Source organism: Rana temporaria, chromosome 7 (genome assembly GCF_905171775.1).
Source record: "Rana temporaria chromosome 7, aRanTem1.1, whole genome shotgun sequence".
Taxonomy (NCBI): domain Eukaryota; kingdom Metazoa; phylum Chordata; class Amphibia; order Anura; family Ranidae; genus Rana; species Rana temporaria.
Genome location: NC_053495.1, coordinates 44528914 through 44552524, shown reverse-complemented (window position 1 = coordinate 44552524; position 23611 = coordinate 44528914). Strand labels below are relative to the sequence as shown.

At 41.5% G+C, this 23611-nt stretch overlaps 1 protein-coding gene across 7 annotated transcripts in view; it reads right to left on the bottom strand.

Annotated features, from left to right (window-relative positions):
• The window catches only part of WNK2 (WNK lysine deficient protein kinase 2), a 312062-nt gene that overhangs the window by 4772 nt on the left and 283679 nt on the right, over positions 1-23611 (bottom strand). For 5 of the 7 annotated variants that reach the window (XM_040359293.1, XM_040359297.1, XM_040359296.1 and 2 more), the window contains 3 exons: positions 18072-18116; positions 15486-15748; positions 8848-12127 (listed from right to left, as the gene is read on the bottom strand). In XM_040359293.1, the coding sequence (XP_040215227.1) occupies positions 11804-12127; positions 15486-15748; positions 18072-18116 (632 nt within the window). In that variant the 3' untranslated portion in view covers positions 8848-11803. Of the gene's footprint in view, positions 1-8847; positions 12128-15485; positions 15749-18071; positions 18117-23611 lie in introns of those variants that run through there. The other 2 variants (XM_040359295.1, XM_040359294.1) reach the window with 2 other exon arrangements.

Here is a 23611-nt window from a genome sequence, read left to right as displayed (position 1 = left end):
CCGGGCACCTTCATTCCAGGACAATAGTGTCCCGAAAAGAAACTGACACAGCCCCCCCCCCCCAGGCCGATCTGATGCCCCCAAAATAGGCCGCCACATTGCCGCTTTACTCACAGTACTTGCCCTGGCTGGGAATGTCTGGAGAGGCACAATCCCCACCCCCTGCTTTTGATTGAAATCAATCACAAATCCCTTGTGTCTAATCACTGCAGGGCTGATTTTTGGGAAGGGGGGGGGGTTTGTATTTTCTCAGTGCGGTTTTACAAACACCACTGAATAAATAGCATTGTATGGCCTTTCAGCCTGCTAATAGCCGAGTACCGAGCCGACCAAAGGGGCTCAGTACCTTGTGATTGTTCATCATATGCTGTTGATTATTTGGTTGATGCCTTCCTATCGACTTACAACAGACGAAAGCGAAAGATCATAGGAATTTGTGAACGGGGAAAGAATGAGCGGATCAGCAAAAACAGCAGATTGAGTCATTCAGTTTTGTTCTTTTAATAACGGTTTAGGCACCCCTTGGGGGTTATTTACGAAAGGCAAATCCACTTTGCACTTAAAGTGCACTTGGGAGTGCAGTCGCTGCAGATCCGAGGGGGACACGCAAGGAAAATAAAAAAACATAATTTTAGCTTGCACATGATTGGATGATAAAATCAGCAGAGCTTCACCTCATTTCAGATCTACCCCTCAGATTTGTAGTGCACAGTGGATTTACCTTTAGTAAATAAACCCCTATGTCTTCTACACATGCAATCTAAATGTCTCTGTATATATGTGAAATTGATATCAACCTTTCACCTTTCTTATCCTGCACTTCTAAACATTAAAGCTTGTGGGCAGGGCCACTCGCCCAAAACATGTAGGTGGGTACCTCTCCTCTTATGTATGTGCTCATCAGTGCCAGGGACTAGGCGGGGACACATTCTTGTGGAAGTCAACATTATGGCAGAACCATATCCAACTTTTTGAGATGGGAATGAGGGACACCTATTAGCAAAAGTAAGTAGGCATAGGACACACCCCCTGCCACGCCCAAAGGATAAATTGTACAAAATAAATCTATTGGTTCAACCCACAATTGCTTTTTTTTACCACTACTATTCCTTTATATATATATATAAATAATTTAGAAATGAGATAAACGGTATGGCACTGTGAAACACTTTTTGAAAGATAAAACGTGCATTTTATATTCAACTATATAGATCAGACCAAAATGAGGGACAAATGAGAATGAAAAGAGGGACAGAGGGACATTGGGCCAGATCCACAAAAAGCCGGCGTAAAAATTCCCATTTAAGTTACACTGCCTTAAAATTTCTACCTAAGTGCCCGATCCACAAAGCACTTACCTAGAAATTTTCGGCGTTCCTCTACAAATGGGGGCAATTCCCATTTAAATTAGGCGCGCTCCCGCGCCGGCCGTACTGCGCATGCTCGTGACGTCATTTTCCCGACGTGCATAGCGCGAAATTACGTTATGCCGAGCTTTGTGGATCGCGACGGGTCAATAAAGTTGCGTCGGGAAAAAAAAAAGTTTTTTTTTTAAAACAAAAAAAAAAAACACGTCGCTGGACAGAAGGGTCTGCTTTTACAAGGTGTAAACAGTTTACACTTTGTAAAAGCAGCCCTAATTTTACGGTTGCAAACTAAAACTTACGGAGAAAAAACGAAGCGTAAAAGCTTCGTGGATCTCCGTAAGTGCTAATTTGCATACCCGAGGCGGCATTTCGACGCAAAATGCCCCCAGCGGCGGATGCGGTACTGCATCCTAAGATCCGGCAGTGTAAGTCCCTTACACATGTCGGATCTTCTGTCTATCTCTTGGAAACTGATTCTGTGGATCAGTTCCAAAGATAGAAACAGGGATACGACGGCGTATCAGTAGATACGCCGGCGTATCCCTTTTGAGGATCTGGCCCATTGTTCTTAATGAGAGACAGTCTGGAGCTTTGCAAAACCATAGATAACCTGACATACAGAGTTCCTCTGTGAATTATGCCATCCTTAGCTAGATGTAAAGTACATTGCATTGAGGGGGGACACTGCTGAATCTATGCCCTCTCCACCAGTCCAGCATAGCTCTGCCACCTCAGTCCCAGTGACAGAATAAGGTCCCATTGTGCACTTAGTGTGGACCTCATTCATGCAATCATTAGCTCCTCCTTCTCTTCTGTACCATACGGCCAGGTATATGGGGTCTCTATACCGAGAGCCGAAACACTGACCCTCTGGCTACCGGAGGACCTGTTATCTATGCCAGGTACCATGCTTTATGACCGGCAGCTATACATTCCCAGCAGTTCATGGTTACCTGTGGCAACTATTCTCTTGCTCCAATATTCCTGCCAAAGTTTTTTGCAGTGGCCTTGCTTTAATACCCTGTGTGTGCGCTTTACAGGCCCTGTTCCTTCCATACACCATTTACCTTCATGCACCCCTTCGAATGACTTCAGACAAGGCTTTAAACAGCTAAAGCTTTACTTAAACACATTACAATGTAAAGTGCAACACAGTCTTAATGACTAACTATGCTGTGGATTCCCAGGCATACCTGTAAAGGTGTGCGTCCATAATTAGTAGTGTCCGTGGCTGGTGAGTCCCCTTAGGGGTGGCAGATAAAGGGCTACATCCATCTGGGTGATACTGACCCTCCTGTTTCTAATGCGGTCCCGCCCTGAAACTCTGAGCTTGGCCTTCCACCTTTTTATATATAGACCAAGAAAGGAGGCAGGACCCAGAAAGCCTGGGAAACAGGCAATCAAAAAGTTAACCCTTCCCTAACCTGGGCAGTCTAAGGCTACTTTCACACTGGAGCAGTGCCCCTGATTTGCTGATATGGTTCCGGCTATCGTGAAAGTTCCTGCGCAGGCGACAATCTGATCTGCAGATATGGTTCCGGCTAACGAGAAAGTTCCTTTAAGGACTGCGCAGGCGCAAACTTGCCGACGGAAATCTCCGAACCTCGGCCAGCATCCAGGGCGACGTGGATTTTGAGGAAAGTGGCCAGTCGGCCTCACGTCCTCGCTTCGCTCGCTCGGCCTCCTGGCTTTTTTTAACATCCTCCAATCCACGGGGATGTTAAAGAATGAGCCTGGAAGCCGGGCAAGGTTCGGAGATTTCTGTCGGCAAGTTTGCGCCTGCGCAGTCCTTGAAGGAACTTTCCCGTTAGGGGAACCTTAAGGACAAGTCACCGGCATTAGCGATAAAGCGATGCTCATTTTATCAACACTTAACAGCCGTTATAGCCGCTTAACCACTTTTCGGGCAATGGCAGGGTGCTTTTAACCCCCAAGAAGGGGTTAACAGCGCCCATGACGCAGCGCTTATGAATCGCTTTTCAGGACTTTTTTCCCGTCCCGCAAGGGCACCGCCCCAGTGTGAAGGCACTCTAATGCCGCAGACACACAAAACTCAGTCGAAATTTTTCGATGGAAAAATAGAGAACCTGCTCTCTATCTAAAGTCCGTCGGAAATTCGGATGGAATAAGTCAGATGGGGCATACACACGGTCGGAATATCTGATGGAAAGCTCCCATCTGACTTTTTCCATTGCAAATTCTGACCGTGTATACGCGGCATTCGTTTATCTGCCAACATGAAATGTTCCTATTGTAGGCACAAGCCTACAAGCTGAATGCCAGGCAAAAACACTTTCATTTAAAATATATATCTCAATGGCCACAAGAGATATAAATCTACTTTGTGTGTTCCAAATGTCTTCGCAAACCAAGGTATTGTCATATAAAGTTTGCTGTGACATCATCACTGTGTAGTACAAAGTGTAGAGCTCTGGGAGGACCTACTACAGGCTGTCTGCAGAAAAGTACAGAAGGGGGCAGAGACGAGGCCAGTCACCTTGGACAAGGGGAGAGAGCAGCAGAGACTGGTCTTTGTTACAGGAAGCTCTTGCACAGACAGTTTCACACTGGATTACTGCACAGATCTGGCGGAAATACACAAAGCACACCAAGATTTAAGAATACACATCTCTTGTATTTGGACAATATTTCCTTTCCCCGGAGTTCATTTTTAGCCCTTTCTTCCCCATCCTGCCACTGTATGCAGCCTGTATATTAACCCTTTCATCGACCTTCTCGGTGTCCTATACAATAATGTATTTAGTGCACCATTACCAAAGTCAGTGTTTTAACCCCCTCAATACCAGCATGTTTCTTAATTTACCCAAGAAATGAGAGCATATTGGTGTGTCTACATTGCACAAAGGGGTCATTTTGGGGGTTTTAATACGGTCCTGGTACTTTTATTTTAACAGAAATTAAGGGAATTTTTTTTCTTCTTAATGATTTTGGTTGTTTTTCCTATACAGTAAACCTTTGAGAGCGTTTTGCAAGACGAGCAACATTTTTTAATAAGTTTTGACTTGATATACAAGCGATGTCTTGATATACAAGTAGCGTCATGTCACAACTGAGCATAAAAGAGAAGAGAGGCACCTCTAAGTGTAGCAATATGGTTTCATTTAATGAAGGTACAACATTAAGCAAAACTTAGAGGTGCCTCTCTTCTCTTTTATACTCTGCAGTTCCTCCTGGATTTTGATTCTAATGCCCTTGGGGATGCTTCCATTTGTGGATGGACATTTTATGGTTACACAACCTGGTCACATTGCTATAATCTTTTTATATGTACTATAAACTGAAGGACCTAGGAATAAATGGTTGTGGAACAAATCATTTGAGTTTCCATTACTTCTTATGAACTGCATATATGTACCAGGTAATTTATTAATGAACCATTGAAGCTATGGGATCAGTAGGATAGCCATTGGAAATTCTGCAATTAGCAAAATACTAAGGCCACTTCTGAAAATGCCAGAGCCTGGCTTATGGTCTAAATTTAATAATTTATAAGTAAAAAGATTGGCATGACTGACAGGCGACTTACGGTACATTTTTAGAAGGAGATCAGCAATAGCAGCCTTGGAATATCTGTTATAATAGTTTTTTTTTTTTTTTTTAATTATCGAAATTTAGGAATGTAAAAATCACGCAACCATTTAAATGAAGCGGTTTTTACTTTGAATGCTATAAACTGCCACCAGAGTGTACCTAGAGGCATTGGGACATCTCCGTTATCATGCACCGAGCTGTGATAGTCCTGAAACACTGGCCACTCTATTATGCAAATAATATCTTGGCCTTGAAGTTTGTGCTGGGCCCTTTTCACCTTATGTTCTTCACTATTCTTCAATGTAATGGACACTCTCTGTGACTAATAATGAGGCTACTTTTCATTATCTATACCCCCCCCCCCCTCCCAGGGTGCTGTAGAATTGAATTTAAGTGATACAGCTCTTTGATGCCAAATTACAGATACACTTGTAGCCCTTCCCGTAAACCTTCCATGCCCATTGTAGGGCAGAAAACCATATAATTTCAGACCTAAAGGAACTGAGAGAGTTGGGAGAGATTTAAATACGCACCAGTGCACCTTCTTCTGATGTCCCATCTCTCAGCTTTGGGTTTTCTGAACATTTTGGTCAAAAATTCCTCTTGGGAACTGTATTTCAGAGCCCTTCATGTGCTATCTAACAATACCAGCTGTCATAAGTTTATCCCTATGGTGTCCAAGTTGTCTCAGAAGGATACGTTTTTCTTTTATTTGCTATTCCCTGTTATGTTGGGAATGTATTTATAACTTGTAGATTTTCATCTGCAAGCTTTGGGTTTCCCTGCTGACAATCCATGAAGGGCACTAGAATAATATCTGTGCAGGTGACCAGTTTTGTCCTCTTGCCATGTTACAGGACATCACTCACAACTGGGAACAAGATAAGTAAGCTTCGTATAGAAGGAAAACATTGGAACTAAAGAATGGACTTTGTAGGCACACACATAGCATTTTAATTGGATAAAGTTAAAATCATTGTGTACAAACACATATTAAAAATGATAATGTACAGCGACCCCAAAGACTCTAATAACACCTTCAAATGGATATATTATAAATTATATATCTATTTGGAGGTGTTATTATAGTCTTTGTGGTCACTGTACATTATAACGTGTTTTAATATGTGTTTTCACACAATGATTATAACTTTATCCAATTAAAAACTTTAATTTTACATGTGTGTGCCTACAAAGTCGATTCTTTTGTTTCAATTCTTTCCTTCTAAACATTATCGGGACAGTGGCACACTAGTATTTGTGTATCCACAGAGTCACCCTGTGAGGATACACTTTAAGGGGCAGATCCACGTACCTTCGCGTAAGATTCCGCCGGGCGCAGCGTATCTAAGATACACTACGCCGCCGTAACTTTTTTTTTTTTCGAATCCGTGGTGTATCTTTGGCGGCGTAAGGGCGCGGGATTCAAATGGATGTAATGGGGGCGTGTTTTATGTCAATACGTCGTGACCCGACGTAAACGACTTTTTTTAACTGCGCATGCGCCGTCCGTGGGGGTATCCCAGTGCGCATGCTCGAAATTAACCCGGAACAAGCCAATGCTCACAACGGTGACGTCATTCTACGCAAATCCCTATTCGCGAACAAATTACGCAAACAACGTAAAAAATTCAAAATGCGAGGCGGGAACGCCGGCCATACTTAACATTGAGTACGCCTCATAATAGTAGCTTTAACTATACGCCGGAAAAAGCCAAACGCAAACGACGTAAAAAAAATGCGCCGGACGTACGTTCGTGGATCGCCGTAACTAGCTAATTTGCATACTCGACGCGGAATTCGATGGAAACGCCACCTAGCGGCCGCCGAAAAATTGCAGCTTAGATCCAACGGTGTACTAAGACGTACGCCTGTCGGATCTAGCCGAGATGCCGTCGTATCTTGTTTTGAAGATACAAAACAAAGATACGACGCGCAAAATTTGAAATTACGTGGCGTATCGTGAGATACGCCGGCGTAATACTTTTGTGGATCTGCCCCTAAATCTGCAATTTTTGTCAAGTAAGCTTTGTAAAACTTTTTTAGCCTATGCTGTAAAAGCTACCCAGTTTTTCATGTTAATCGCTGCTGTATGATAGAAAAGCTCTATATCCAGGGCCGCCAAATCTTCATAGCTAGTCCTCCTGGTTAACAGTCATCCAGGGCTACTGTTCTCATACTCATGTAACCCTTTTGTTTCCTATTATTGGACTAATAAGAGTATGTATGGAAAATATTAGATTGATGTGTATGAAAAGCCCTAGGCTACATTCATGCATACAAACTGGCCAATTGGCTGCAGTCAGAACTCACAGAAACTCTGACCCTGAACACAGACAGTGGGGTTGATTTACTAAAGGCAAATAGACTGTACACTTTTGCCAGTGCTGTTGCTCCAGAGATTAGTAAATGAGGGAGAGCTCTGCCGACTTTCATCATTTAATCAAGTACAATCAAAACATGCAGTTTTTTTCACCTTTGCATGTGATTGGGTATTTTTTGAAAAGTGAAGCTTTACCTCGGTCCCTTAGCTCTGGAACAACTGCACTTGCAAAAGTGCACAGTTTATTTGCCTTCAGTAAATCAACGCAACTGTGCGTCCAGCATCAACCAGAACAGAAAAAAAAAAAGACAGTCCTTGTTGAAAAAGGTCTTGATGAAAATTGGACAGTCCTGATGCGGTCAATCGTAATAAACAGAAATGATAAAATGACTAAACAGTCAAACAGTAGGTCATCAGGTAGATTAGAACACCGTACAAGGAACAAAATTGACTCAAGGTGCAAGTACACAATTGAATTTTAAATATTTTTAAGCTTGCCGGGAAAGATTCATGCAGCTTACTGGATAACATGATTTAACCATATTTCTTAACTTGATACATTATTTTCTGAATAAGGCCCCTTTCACGCTTATACGACTTGTCCCACGATTTGTGATGGCAAAGTAGCATGACAAGTCGTTTCCCATGATTTCCAGTGACAACCATTCATATTTGTACGACTTTAAGTCGTTCCGACTTCAAAGTAGTGCCTGCACTACTTTGGTCCAATTTTGATGCCACTTACACAGGCATTCCCTGAACTCGCGGCAAAATCGCACGACTTTGAAGTCACAATAGTGTAAAAGGGGTCTAAATATTTGTATCTTGAATAATTTTTCAAATTTAGAGATTTGTGCAGTGTTTTTTGTGAAGCTGTGTTTGTACAGTGCCTTGAAAAAGTATTCACCCCCTTAAAATTTTACGCATTTTGTCATGTTACAACAAAAAAGGTAAATGCATTTTATTGGGTTTTTACGTGATGGACCAACACAAAGTGGCACATAAATGTGAAGTGGAAGGAAACTGATTTATGGCCTGAACCTGCTGATCAAACCTGACGAATTAAAATGCTTCCCTTGTCTGCAAGTGTAAACTCAATATAATGCCCCTTCGAGGTTGTGACAAGAAAAATTATCTTCTTCCCATTTAGTAATACAAGGCCATTGTCTAATATGAGAAGCAGGGCTGTGGAGTCGGAGTCAAGGAGTTGGAGGAAATTTTGGGTACCTGGAGTCGGCAAACAATGCACCGACTTCAACTTCGACTCCTACTAAATTTAAATTGTCGGAACATTTAGGAGTCGAAACATTTATCTACCGACTCCACAGCCCTGATGAGAAGAGTGGAATAATCTGACAAATTATTAAATGTTTTTTTCAACCAACATATTCCAGTTATTTATGTCAGAATCTGGGAGACATAAGCCACATTACCAGTCCCTAAAAGCCATTTTGAGAAATAATTTACAAATGGCATCTGATTGGTTGCTCTTTGTCCCATGATAAATACATAAAACAGATAAACCAACTGAAAAGAAAAAAAAATGGGAAGACTTTAAGGTTTAGGATGAAACTGAACAGGAGAAAAACACAAGGACACACAAAATATGTTTTCAAGCACAAAATGTTTATTCTGTATAATACAATATTGAGGCATTGGTGCCACTGACTGTGTCAGCATACACAAGGGAAGGAGCTTTATACAATCAGGCAAGAGCGACCTGGAAGGTAAGATTCAGTGCAAGCAATGGGGGAGAGAGTGCAGTACGTACTTCCCATGTTTGTTCATGAAGCACAGACATGAATCTAAAAACAAACTCAAGAAGTCGAAGAGAACAGAAATCTCTTCCTATCTTTAAGTTTTCGCCTGCAGAATGGTCCATATAAAATTCAATTCCAGCAGAATTGATGAGTTACAGTCAGGGATTACCAACAAAATGAAAACATTTACAATGGTTAAAGTTTTTTGTAGATACACTTCACAGCTTGGCAGAACGAGGCTCAGATGCCTCCAGCTGGGGAACGAAGATGTCATGAAAGAACGTTCATCTGACATGACAAGTCTCACTACCCGTCTAAGGATCTGCAACTGAAACCACTGGTTAGGTGAATAAGAGAACTGTTTGCAACTGTACCTACCAGGTGGTATGCATATCAAGGCTAAAAACACAGAGAAAGGTTTCGGTATTTAGTGTTGGATTGGTCTAGGGCAGAGGCTCTCAAACTTCTCAGTTCTCACCAATGATGCACGTTGTGTAGAATTCCTCAAGACACACGTGTATGATTCACTAACTGGGCTAAAAAAAGTTATTTCACTGTGCTCTGGTGAGGATATCTGCAATATATGCACAACTGGTGCAAGCTAGACATTTCTAAAAACCTCTCTACGCATGGTTATGGTACGGACTCAAAGCTGCAGTGCAGATGAACAGTCACTGTTCTGAAAATAAATCTATACTTGTCTGAAGGACTGCATCTAGTATTCTATATTAAGCAGTTATACATGAGCAAAGCTGGTTTAGCTCAGCCAATGCAGCAATTGCAGAATTTATGTAAACATCTGCTCACTGAGGTACTGCTGATGCCAGTGATGTGGGGACTATGCAAATGTGTTCAAGTATATGCAAGTGTTTGAAGAAACCGCTGTCTTTTTCTCCTATTCCCATACTAAGAACATAAATAGAAAAAGCTAGTTGGAAGCCATGGGCAACAGAATTCTTTCAGACACTGTCATACAAGGGAAAAGTTATGAACTCAAAAGAAAGGATGAAATGTCAACGAAATGGTAACAGGACAAAAAAAAAAACCAATGACAAATATACACAGGTTAAATCCCAGTGCTCTTTGGATGAACCAACTTTTTTTTCTTTTAGTTTAGTAGTGTAAGTTAAAAAATAAAATGAAGACCCCAAGTGGTTACTGCAGCCACCAGAGAGACTTTCCAGACACTCCAAGGTGAACCTCATGTGAAAAAGCTGCACAGTCTTGCAGCTTAAAGAAATTCTGGTGAAAGTGCGTCAAATGAATTGGTAAAATGACTTAACAATTGACTTCTTTATCACAAAATATTTCTCTCTCTCCATACTTAAACTGTGCTAATATTCTAAGATGTGACTGTGCAAAATTAAAATTGTGTGCCAACATACAACAAAAATTCCCAGATTTTATTGCAGCAAAACTTGAAACTTAAAATAAAAAAATAATAAATACCCAAAAGACACAAAATATGTAATGTGACATGTTTTTTGCGTGAACCTAATAGCTACAGCCTTTCGAGATTAGCTTTGGAATCAAACGTTTAAGGCAAACTATTCCCCATTCGTTGTTCCTATTGAGTACGTTTCTTTTCATGCCACTGGTTTTCAAGACCTACAAAGGCTGTGTTATTCTGATACACAAAATGGCAACCACAAGTTCAGACAACAGCCACATGTTCCTATTTTAGGATGGCTTCTGTATGGTACTGTTGCCCAGGCCAGCTTTGGTTTCTAGTGTTATTGTTTAACATTCCATTTTTTAAAGAAAAAAATTCAGTACAGAGCACATCAAGGTTTGACTGGCACAAATGAATAATATTTCCTAGATCCAAAACACCCCATAATGCAAACATGTTCGTGTACAACTGCAATAGCACTTTCAATTTGACTGAAAGCCGATGTAGAGACTTGCCCAGCTTCAATTCAACTGAAAGCTGATGTAGAGACTTACCCAGCCCAAATATGTTACACTCTTAACAATCCCAATCTAGCATTTTTGGAAACCAACGCCAGTGCCAATTTCGACATGCAAATTTTAAGAATTTGGCTCGAAAGACCAGCCAATTATTACAATAAAAAACAAACAAAACTATAAAAGAAAATAAAAAAGGTATTCACTGCATTCTTCTCTTGAGTATATACCTCAAACTGTAGCTGGAAACATTTTACCTTATAAATATTAAACAATTTATTATTTTGTAAATTAAAATAAAAGCCACATGTAATCCAAGCTACCTGTATGCCAAAATAATAAATAAAGCAGCATTATTTTTCAAATGTAGGGAGGGGGTTATATTTTAAAATGGGATAGCTACCATTTCCAAAAAAACATAAAAAAATAAAATAAAGAAAAAAACGGAGAAAAAAAAATGCGTACACTGTGTTATGGATGGAAAACAAAAATGGTAGATTAGAAAATAAACTGGTTTATCATTTTTTTCTCTACACAGATTTTCCCAAGAAAATGGGAAGCAAACTTCTCAAGGCACTAAACCTCCCACAATTTTCAGTTCAAGTACTTTACATTTCACAATGTGAAAAATGAGAAATCACAGATGTTGGACAAGTGGTGATGATCATGTGATGTTTCACAGTGGCTGTGAGATGCAGAGCATGGCTGTGTGCATTTGTGGCCTCAGCCAAAGACTATTGCAGCATAACCATACTACTAATCCAACTCCTAATGCTGACAAGGGGCTGTGACAGTCATAAAATTATTTTTCAGCAATGCTGAGATGTAAAATCAAAAAAACACACAGGGTGCTGACAGGCTCATACACTTGAAAACAGAAAAAGGCATCAAAGCTACGTGATTCTCAGGTTGGAACCAGATTGTTTCACGGTAGGTTGCTGCAAAGACATAGGAAATATCTGCATGCTTGCAGATTGCGTGATCAACCGACTTCCTGCTATGGCAGGTGCTGCCGCTCCAGGCCACTGCGCTCCGTAAACTGGTGCTGGGAAAACCCCAGCATACTGACAAAGGGGCATCATATATGGTGGTAATATACCAGACTGGGTAGCTCCTGAAAGGGCTGCTGGGAGAGATGTGGACATCTGTCCCGCGGTTGCTGAACAAGACAGTGGAGCGTTGTACTTTCTGGCTGGCTCAGGAATAGGTTGACCTCCCTAGAAAGAAAATATAGCAAATTAAAACAGTTTTTAAAAGCCAAGATAAAGATGTTAGTATACATACAGAAGGAGTATTGTAGATCTTGCCACAAGTATTAAATTAATGTACTCCAATCACATTTTGCAAAGTCTGCTGGTACCCTTGCTTATGAGAAGGTTGCTATGTATCTGGACAGACACTACAGTCTGCCAAGGGAGCATGAACACATTTGTAGTCTTTGACAATGTCCTACTGTATCCAAAAACAATGCCCCTCAGAACATGTACCCTAAAAGTTCTAGAGCGGTTTTCCCATGATATCGTCACTAAGCCTCCTGTCCTTTAAAAAAAAAAGACTTTATTGTGTACCAGAAGCTCAGAGAAAGGCCCTTTCAGAAGGGTTACAGAAAATGTTAGACCTTAGGGTTATAGAGCAATCTAACAGCAAGTGGTTATGTCCCATAATGCATGTCCTTTAACAGCCAAGGCAAAGAAAAATACAGCATTTGCAACACTTTATAGGTGGTACCAGTATGTGGTCCTCCTTCTGGTTTACATGGGGCCCCTGAAAAAAAATGTACCTTTTAATTTGTTTAAAGTGAGAATGCATTAGACAGCAGAGATGGGCACAACATTTGGCCAAAGAAAAGGATACAAATACTAGCCACTTAACAGTGCAATATCAACATTTAGTTGTTTGACGTCCAACATTAAATGTTGAACATTGAGTCAGCAGCTGTCGATAGAACACTAAATGATGCATGGAGGGAGAGAGGTGAGGCCTCTGTCAGTGAGATTTGAGAATTAAGTTGATGGACTGCATTCTTAATCCATAAAGCATATGCTTTGGCATATCTGGATGATGTCATTTTTAGTTTTCGCTGGGATTCCTATGCAAGAGAGATGCCATTTATAAGGGCAGGTTAACTAGTCAATGCAAAAAAATTTGCAATAAGCCTGGAAGAAACTTAGCTTCTGGGATACAGCATTGGTCAGAGGGTAATAAAGTATTTACTAGACGAGAATGACTCAAATAAAAGTTGACCCTGAATAATGTAAGAAAAAGAGAAAAAGGTAGAGCAGTGGTCCCCAACCTTTTTTGTACCCCTTGGCAGCCATTTTCAAATAGGTGGTTTAAATGTGCCGTGCTGAACGAGATACAGTAGGCTGAAGGGCACAAACCTTTGTACTGGAGTGAAGCAATATTGTTTAAAGCAGTGCACATTGTGCTTGCATTGTTTGTGGCATGCTTTAGGCGCTGCAGCAAAAAATGGGAGGAAAGATGCCCTTGTGTCAGTGATAAGAAATGCCCCTGCATCAGCAGTTTTAGTGATAGGAAACAAAATCCTTGTGTGGATGATGTTCAACATAAATAAACTGTACAACATTCTTTCTTCAAATATAAAATACATTTTGCACTCCTCTTTCACAGCTAGAAATAAATAGCACTAAATGGTACACTCTAACTGCCCAGACATAAATGGAGTGCACACTCTCACCTCACAGAATGTAACAGATGTAGTCCAGTCCATCTTTTATTCTCAAGCACACATCGTTCTGGTCCTGCCGGGAAGGATAGCCTTTTTGGAAATTGGGCATTGTGAGGTGGCAGCGGAGGATGAGGAGGAGGTGGTGGCAAGAGCACAGGCTGCACCTGCTCCCAGCTCTTTTCTCCTCCCTAGTGTTGGCTCATGGCCCTGTTTTGTATTTGAGAGTAGTAGTGATGCTGCTGTCAAGCCTATAGTGGCAGAGGCAGAAGTAACTCTAGAGAACTGGCAGGCAAGGTGACCAACCAGAGTTTCAGGGCCAGAGTTCTAGTGTATGGATGCTGGTGCATGGCCCAGCCACTTACCATCGCCTTAACTGATTTTTTTTTTTGTAACTTGGTTGAGAACCAATGGGTCTCAGCCTTTATAGAAATTGTAGGATACTACCTAAGGTTTGTGCTACTTCGCTACTATAGCAGCTTCAATTTCAAAAGCTGAAGGTAGTATTAGATTTTATGTAGAACACATGCAAGGGAACAAGCAAGGGAATGCTGATGGACTGTCTTGCATCCCTCTAAATTGTCAAAATATGCCATCAATAAATGTGGTCAAAAAGACATTTACAGTTATGACCAGGCTCTGCGTGTAGAGTTTGATCATAGACTGCATTCCTGGATCTCTTTCTGTGAGAATCTGAGAACAACCCATGACTGGCTGAAATAGTCTATGGGAATGCAAATCTCAAGTACAACTGCAGCTGTCCAATTTCTACATCTCCTTACCACAAGTTCCCTCTTGCTTCCTGATGAAAGCATTTGTTGTATAGACATTCTTTAATTTAATACTAGCAAAGCCAAGGACAATCAACCAGGAATTAGGAGCAACAGAACTTTTTTATTCAAATCATGCGTCCTTCAGAGGAAAATGTCCTTACTGCAACCACTACAGGTTGTTTAGTTGAAAATATATAGCTTCAATACATGGCTACTGCAGGAGGGGCCGAGATCTCCCTTTGACATCAGCCGGGGTGGTCACCCTGATGCTCAGCCCCTCCTGCAGTAGCCCTGTCTTGAAGATGCTAAGCGGCCGTGGCATAAAGATAGTTCTAAAAATGTATTTACAATCCTTGTTTTTAGAAAAACTTAGTGTAGTATGTCTGCTTATATTAGTGGGGCTGGTAGTGACCATTGTACGTTTATTTGTACTAATAGCGGCGGGGATGGGGGGGGCAGCAGAGACAGACACAGAACACAGAGCTGACAGGTAGGGAGGAGGGGGTGAGGGGGAGAGAGGAGAGCAGAGAGGAGAGCTGCGAATGACGGAGGGACGTACGCTGACCACGGTGGTCAGGGCTCAGCAGCCCTGATTATCAGGGTCAGCGCAGAGAGGGAGAATAGAGGATAGTGGCAGGATCAGCCAGGTTTTTTTTACAGTTTAGAAAGGGGCAGATTACACAGCATAAGCACTGTACTGTTTAATCTGCTTTGAGGGAACAAGATCTAATTTTTTTTTGGGGGGGTTTAACACTTTAAGCAAGAATGATATTAATCCTAAGCAGCGGTGTCTATCTGAAGATGCATGGATGAACCTTGGTATAAAAGAACTGATTTTTGGCTTTGCAAACTCTCACCCAGAAATGTATTTCTTCAGACTTTCCTTCTCACATACTAAACAGCCTCTGTGTCTCTCAGATATTCTACAATGTAATATCTGTGTGAAACTTCCTTTAACCGCTTGCCTACCACCTTCTGTAGATAAATATCGGCATAATGGCACGGCTGCGCAAAGCAACGTACCTGTACGTTGCTTTGAATTTTCCACCGTGCACAAAACCTTATGGAAGACTTTCTAATTATACATAAGGGTAGAGGAGGTGATTATGTACTTACTGCATTTGAATCTTCATGTGCAGTTGTAGGCTTGTGCTCCAGGTCCAGCCGCTGCTGATACTGCTTCAGTTGATTAAGAGAAGGTTTGAATTGTGCTGCTCCAACAGTTTTGCTTGCCCATTCATCCACCAGTTTGTGAAGGTCATCAGTAAATGTTCCCTTTTTGTTGTTACTATTGTTAGACTGTGCCTGAACTTGCTGAGTGTTCAGTGAAGGAACTTGTGATGGTTCAGGGCCTGTTACAAGGCTACTTGTTGAGGATCCTACATGAGGGCAAACAAATTTCAGTCATTACAACTTAATAATAGACATGACGTTTGCATAATGGAGCTTTGAATTTTGCCCCGTATTCTCATTTTGTCAAATTTTCTGAACACCAAATCTGGACTAAATCCTACACAATAAACAAGGAAATTAGGAGTCAAGGGCAGGAGCCAACACATGGCAATATCTTGGAAGGCACCTAGAACCCCAGCGGAGAGACCAATCTTTACCCTGACTTTAATCTGGCTATTCCTGGCTTCTAAACTGAGCTTCTGGTTTCATGGATATTTTTGAAGCATGCACTAGAATGAGGGTAAATTACTACACATACATTCGTCTTTCATCATCAGTTAATATCACAGTAATCTAACTGGACATTTAAACCATACACATTTATTTATTGCTAATATATCTGCAATATACTACTGTGAACCTGGCATTTCGAGTATACAGAATATGGGACCTAAGTTAATGGCTTTTAGAGTCAATCAATGCCATCCCTTTTTGTGATTATTCTATTTGGTGTCAGAAAATACATACTCCTGGTCCCCAAACCTAGTAAAGAATGAATGAGAAATAAGGCTGGCTTTGACACTGGCATAGTTTCGTGGTTTATGAGTCCAAGGTGACTATATGTCACCCTAACGTTAAAGAATACCTGTGCTTTAGTAATACACAAGGTTGTGTATAAGGAAAAAAATACATCGCCCTATTTTCTATCAAAGGTTTTAGTGTATTTCACAAACATGATGAAGGGCTCGTTTGCACTTGCTTTGAATTTACCACACATTCATGTACCTACCGCTTCAACATGCTTTGAGGCTTCTGTGATTTTTTTTTTTTAAGCTTTAATGAAGTTTGGCAAATGCCCTGCGTGTGTTAGTTTTGTTGGGGAAGTGGAAATAATGCAATACTTTAACAGCAACGCTTACACTAAATTAAAGCTCTTGTACTTCTGTAGGTGCGGTTAAGGAGCGCTCGGATAGACTTGGCTTTGGAGAAGTGCTGAAGCAAAGTGAAAGCGACAGAGGGTATCATTTTTGGAGCAAAGCAAATGCAACAGTGTGACTGTAAGGTCATTTTACTCTGCATTCACTCTGAATGCTTTATTTGGCATTCAGGAGTGCTTTAACCACTTCCATACCTCTGAATGTCATGACGTCCTGGGCTTTTCAGTGGAGATACCTGAATGATGCCTGCAGCTACAGGCATCATTCAGATATCTTTTTTTATACTGCCCATTGCCTGCACAGAAAAAACAATCAATCATAGTGGCAGTTTAGTCACTTGATTGTTTTTGCAGGCAGTTGGAGAGGACGTTCTCCTGCCCCCCCCCTCCCGTCACCCTCTGGTGCTTCTACCAGCTTGCCCATGGAATTGGCGAGCCAGAGAAGAAATCCGACAGCGGCAGAAGTTTACCATAGAGCTGACCGAGGACCAAATGGTCCCAGGTCATCTCTACGACCATTAACAGGCCAGTCGTTATGATGTCAGGTCCAGCCCCAGAAGTTGTAAACACTGCCAGGTGTTTGGCTGCAAAGCCGGAGATCGGGGCGCAGAGAAATCACAGCCCACCCAGGTGTGTTAAAACAGCGAAATGAATATTCGCTATAACACTGATCCTCCTCCCGGACAATCAAGAACCCGATTGGCTGAAAGGACAGGCGATCCTATTGGATGCCTATGAGGGGAGGGAAGCCGCCAATGGGAGCGCCACATGCATCCAGCGTAAATATGCGCCCACGATACGCCGGCGTAGGCAAGTTACGTCGGTCAGATGAAGTCTATTTTTAGGCGTATCTTGGTTTCTGGTTCGGCGCATAGATACGACGGCGCACATTTGTACTTACGACGGCGTATCTGGAGATATGTCGGCGTAAGTGCTTTGTGAATCCGGGCCAAAATCTTTTTTGCTCTAGACATAAAGAGTGGCCCCTTGTCCTCTGATGACCTTAAAGTGAATAAATCAACACCAAGTTCACGATATGGAACACTAATGTATTTGTACATGTTGATCATACCCCCCCTTAATCTCCTCTTCTCAAGATGGAATAAATTCAGTTCCTCCAATCTTTCCCCATAGCTGAGCTCCTCCATACCTCTTATCAGTTTGGTTGCCCTTCTCTGCACTTTCTCCAGTTCCCCAATCAATATGATGATCAATAGGATGCCCACAATGTGAGTGTGCAAGGGGTCAGAAAATGACCATATGTAAACACATCATATGCAAAATTCAGTACAACATCCAAAGAGGTAAACAAGCAAGCTAGCAACCAGACATTTTCCACACAATGCAGGAGAAAATTTAAATAGGATAGTTACTATTGCTGTGCTCTTTGCCTAGACATAGCCGTTTCAGAGTAGACCCTATAAAAGGCAAAGGGGTACAAGAGAGAAGTGATTAGGCACACTCAAAAAGAGAAATGTTACAAACATTCATGAACCATGAGAATTTGACTACTGTGCGAGGAGAGGCAAGCTAAAAAGTGACTGCTTAAACAATGAAAAAGATGATAGCACATGCTAAACCAAAAGGAAAACAAAATGAAAAGAAGCCTGTGCAGCCAGCACCACTGCAGCCTTAGAAAATCCATATGAAAGAGCCATGGTTAAAAGCAGGCAAGGCATTCCATTCAGGTAACATATTATAAAGTCATATCTTAAGTAAATCTTTACCCAAATGTTTAAGCCCAACTCTTCAGTTAAATCAGCAAAATGCATTCTAGGTAAACCAAAACAGGTTTGTAAAGTCTTACGGTTAATTTAGAGAAAGCAACCACAGCCTAAGTAGAATAGCCTGTCCACTGCCCGCATTCTGTAGATAAGGATCCATACTCATTATGTGAAACTATGGTCTCTCTTTAATGGTCCAACCCATTCTTTGCCAAGTCCGAGGAAGATCTCTCCAATCAGCAAGAAGTGTGAGCTTTGCTGATTGCAGAGCAATCGGTCTGACTAAAAAGGAGGAATGTGTCAGACCTTTTCGAGACCCCACTGCTTCCACATAAAAAGGGTCCTTCTTACAGCATGCTGTCAGGGGACACCTTTTGTTTTTGTGTACCTTAAATGTGTTTAAAGCCAAAATGAACTTTAGTTTATTTTGATAAAGTATATTCCCGCTTTTGCGGTCAAATTTGAGCCCCCACTATGTTTGTTATGTGTTCCCAATTACACAGCACCTAAAAATTAACAAAAATTTCTCTTACCTTTCTAGTAGCTTCTTTGGAGCAGGTGTATACATAAGGCTCTATAGGGCTTTACATGTAGCTTTATTGTTTAGAATACCTTTCAATGTGCATTTAGGAAGAGACTGGCGGACAGTTAAGCCTAGTACACACGTTGAGATTATCGAATGATCGTTTTTTTGTTTTCTTTTGCATGCTAGTCTCTATATCGAAAACGAATAGGTCCCTAAAGTACAAACATTCTCGTACGACAGAATAAAAGCTTTAGGTGGGATTTTTAGCAAATAGGAGGGAGGGATAAAGTTGTATAAAAACACGAATATCACATTTCAATCACAAGAGAGTGGGAAGTTTGAGCCCAAGGAACCTGGGGGTCACTTATATATTTTTTTGAAACGCACGCTTAAAAGGAGGTAATTTTTTGATTGATAAAGGGCATATTTTTTTATCTCTTTCTCCTTACCTGGTATAAAGGGGTTGTCATTTGTCTGTTTAGTATGGCTTTTTCTCTGTTATGATAGAAGGCAGGATTCTCTCTCATTTTGATCGGATAGCCTTTGAAGCCCAAGTGGGCCTCTCCTCTCTGAGGTGTTTTTTGTTTTCCCTTCACTTTTGTTGTGATTGGATGCAGTACTCTCTCTTGCATAATTTTGTAATGTATGGAGCGCAAGGGGGCCTCCTTTTTTGGGCGCCCTTCCTTTTTGTCAAGTTTTTTTTTGGGGGGGGGGGGGGTTCTTGTATGAGGCCTAAAACATTTAATATAGGCTCCTGGAATGTCTGGTTAATGGGTGACCCGGTTAAAAGAGCTGCAATCTTTTCCACGCTTGAGTGGTATGGGGTGGAAGTAGTTTGCATTCAAGAGACTCACTTAAAGTTAAAATTATCTAATAGAAAATATCAATGTCAGTACCATTCGGTCCACTCCTCCTATTCTAGAGGGGTAAGCATAGTGGTAAAAAAGGGGGTGTCTTTTGTATGTAAAGAGCTTAGAATTGATTAATTGGGTTGTTATATTTTTTTGCACTGCCTAATATAAAATTTACCATATGTACTGGCCAACATTTATATTCCCCCATCTTTTAAAATGGAGATTTTGTACAAATTAATGGAATTTGTGGTAAATAAGGAAAACACGCCAGTAATAGTGGTGGGAGATTTTAATGCAGTATTGAATAGAACTATGGATAGATTTCCACCAGGGATACGGACTGCTGGGAAAGGAGAGGGACACTTAAATCAATTCTTGGAAGAGGTTGGATGGTGTGATATATGGAGAATGAGATACCCAGATGAGCGGCAGTATTCCTGCTTCTCGAGCTCATATTCCACACTATCTAGAATAGACATGGCCTTGGGAAATTGGGCAAGCCTGCAGTTAATCAGTAAAGGTGTTTATTATCCAAGAGGGGTGTCAGATCACTCCCCACTGGTGCTGACACTGAAAACAGGGAAAAAGTGCCCCTTATGCAATTGGAAAATAAGTACCTTCTGGTTAGAACTAATTCTTGGAAGAGGTTGGATGGTGTGATATATGGAGAACGAGATACCCAGATGAGCGGCAGTATTCCTGCTTCTCGAGCTCATATTCCACACTATCTAGAATAGACATGGCCTTGGGAAATTGGGCAAGCCTGCAGTTAATCAGTAAAGGTGTTTATTATCCAAGAGGGGTGTCAGATCACTCCCCACTGGTGCTGACACTGAAAACAGGGAAAAAGTGCCCCTTATGCAATTGGAAAATAAGTACCTTCTGGTTAGAACTAATGGGAAAACCGGAAGAGATAGGCCTAAAATTGAGAGAATTTTTGGATTTCAACTCAGGGACAGCACTGGAGGGAGTGGTTTGGGGCACCCTGAAGGCCTTCCTTAGGGGAATATTAATTCAACAGGTGGCCAAGATTAAGAGGAACTCCAGGGAATGGAAGGAGAAAGTTGGGAAAGAGGTGTTGGAGGCAGAAAAACAATATGTGGAGGATCCAACATTGACTAAACAAAGGAAATGGCTCAAGAATCAGCAGGAGTATAAAATGGTGGTCAATAGGAAAGTGGAAAACAAGCGCCTCTTCCAAAGGCAGAGTGCTTTTGCGGAAGGGGACAGTGTAGGCCATACATTGGCCCTTTTAGCTAAAACCAACATGGCCCCTTCTACCATCCCTGCAGTCAGGACGCTGGGGGGTGGGATATCCTCCCAAACATCCATAATATTGGATACATTTGTATTATACTATCAAGACCTATATGAATCAAAAAGAGGGGATGAAATGTTACAAATGGATGAGTTTCTAAGAGGAATAGAAACACTAGTGTTAACAGAAGGGGATAGACGTGTTATAGAAGCCCCAAGAACGTTAGTGGAACTGCAACAGGCAGTAAAGGGGATGTCTAATCAGAAGTCGCCTGAACTAGACGGTTTACCAGCAGAGATTTATAAACAACATGGCGAGGTGCTGCTCCCGGAACTGTTAAAGGTGCTGAACTGGGCGATAGAAGGGGGTAGGTGTCCTCCCTCGATGTCAGAAGCTACCATAATAGTGCTTCAAAAAGAAGGAAAGGACCAATTGGATACATCATCCTATAGACCGATATCATGGTTATGCTCAGATGTTAAAATATTGGCTAGGGTGTTGGCGGCTAGGATAAATAAATACATTCAGATCCATCCTGTCCTTGGACACCACTAAGGCTTTTGATAGCCTAGAGTGGGATTATCTCTGGCAGGTTCTGGAGAAATTTGAGTTTGGCCCTGTTTTCATAAGGTGGGTGAGGACACTTTACAATTCCCCAAGTGCAAAAATAAAAATTAATAATGAATACACACAGTCGTTTAAGCTAGAAAGGGGGAAAAGGCAGGGATGTCCTTTGTCTCCCCTTCTATTTGCTCTGGCAATAGAGACATTGGCAATCACAATAAGAACTTCACAGGGCATACAAGGGTTTCAGAGAAGGGCAGGAGAGGAAAAAACTGCACTTTATGCGGATGATATCCTGCTTTTCTTGGGGGACTACAACATCTTTAAAAACAGCAGTTTAAACAGTGGAGGCATTTGGACGATTCTCGAGCCTGGTGATAAACTGGAAAAAGTCTGTACTTTTGCCAGTGGACCCAGCAGGCAACGCTGGTGGTGCAGGAATCCCCCAATTAAAAATAGTGGAGAAAATTGATTACCTGGGAATAGTGGTAGCACGAGACCCAGAACAATACATTAGTAATAACTTAGAGCCACTTTTAGTCAAGTTTAAACGTAAACCTGATATCTGGGGACGACTTCCTCTATCGGTGGCCGGACGAAGAAACCTCATTAAGATGATATGGATGCTACAATTGCTCTATGTGCTCCATAATTCTCCAGTATGGATAAATAAAGTGTGGTTTAAAATAATAGAGACCCTCTTTAGGGAATTAATTTGGAAGAAGGGAAAGGCGATGATCAGTCTCCAAATATTACAATTACCAACAAATCAGGGAGGTTTGGCTGTCCCACACCCTCACAGTTATTTTTTAGCAGCGCAATTACAGAACTTGGGAGGGTGTATTATAGAAGGAGGAGGGAGTGCAAGTGGGAAAATTATGTTAATGGAGACCCCACATAATTCTATAATAGAAACCCTGGAGGCCGATTCCTTCCCTGCTAAGAATCCAACATTAAGGATGGTTAAAAGAATATGGCAAGCAGGAAAGTTAGCCTTGGGGTATAAGGGGACAACGGAATATTCCCCACTTTGGGAAAACAAATACCTGCAGGAAATCTTAGCTATGGGGAAATTAAAAGAATGGGAAAAGTTGGGTATAACCAGATTGGCGCAATTATATGTAGGTAATACATTAAAATCTTTTTCAGAACCAAGCAGAGAAAATGCTATTCCAAATTCTTTGTTCTACACGTACCTGCAGATTAGACACACCCTTCAAGCCAAAAAGGCGCATACGGTGAGATGACAAAAAATTCCCCACCTTCAAAGGTTAATTAAGTTAGGGACTTCTAAAGGCCTTATTTCAGAACTATATGAGCAGATTAAAGATGGGTCCAAAGGGGGAGGGAGATTGGAAAAAAATAAACAAAGGTGGGAGGAGGATGTAGGCCCCATAACAAATGAACAATGGGAACGGATACTGGAGCTATGGACATCGCTGTCACTCGCCCCGTCACAAAGAGTATCTTATCTATTTTTTAGTTCACAGAGTTTATTACACCCCAAAGAGGTTATATACATTTGGAAGGAAACCGGATGAAAAATGCCCTAGGTGTCAAAGTACAGGAGACCTTATACATATGATGTGGAAATGCCCAAAAGTATACAGATATTGGGGCAAGGTATTAGATATTATAAATACAACCTTTGGAATTACTCTGGAACCGGAGGCCAGGGTATGCCTATTGGGTTGTATAGAGGAGAGACATGAGCAAAGGGGCATTAGAGTAGCGGTTATAAGGTGCCTGTTCCAGGCTAGAAAACTGATAGCACAAAATTGGCAATCACGGGAAGCACCCACATCAACGGAATGGGTTAATGTGATAAACTCGACAATATGGAAGGAAAAAGTAGCCTTAACTAGGCACGGAAATATTAACAAATTTAAAATATTGTGGGAGCCCTGGCTGAGTAAAACGGGATGTCCACCCTAGAGAGGGGGGAAGAATATAGATCGGTAGAGGGAGATTAGCCAGATGAGAAAGA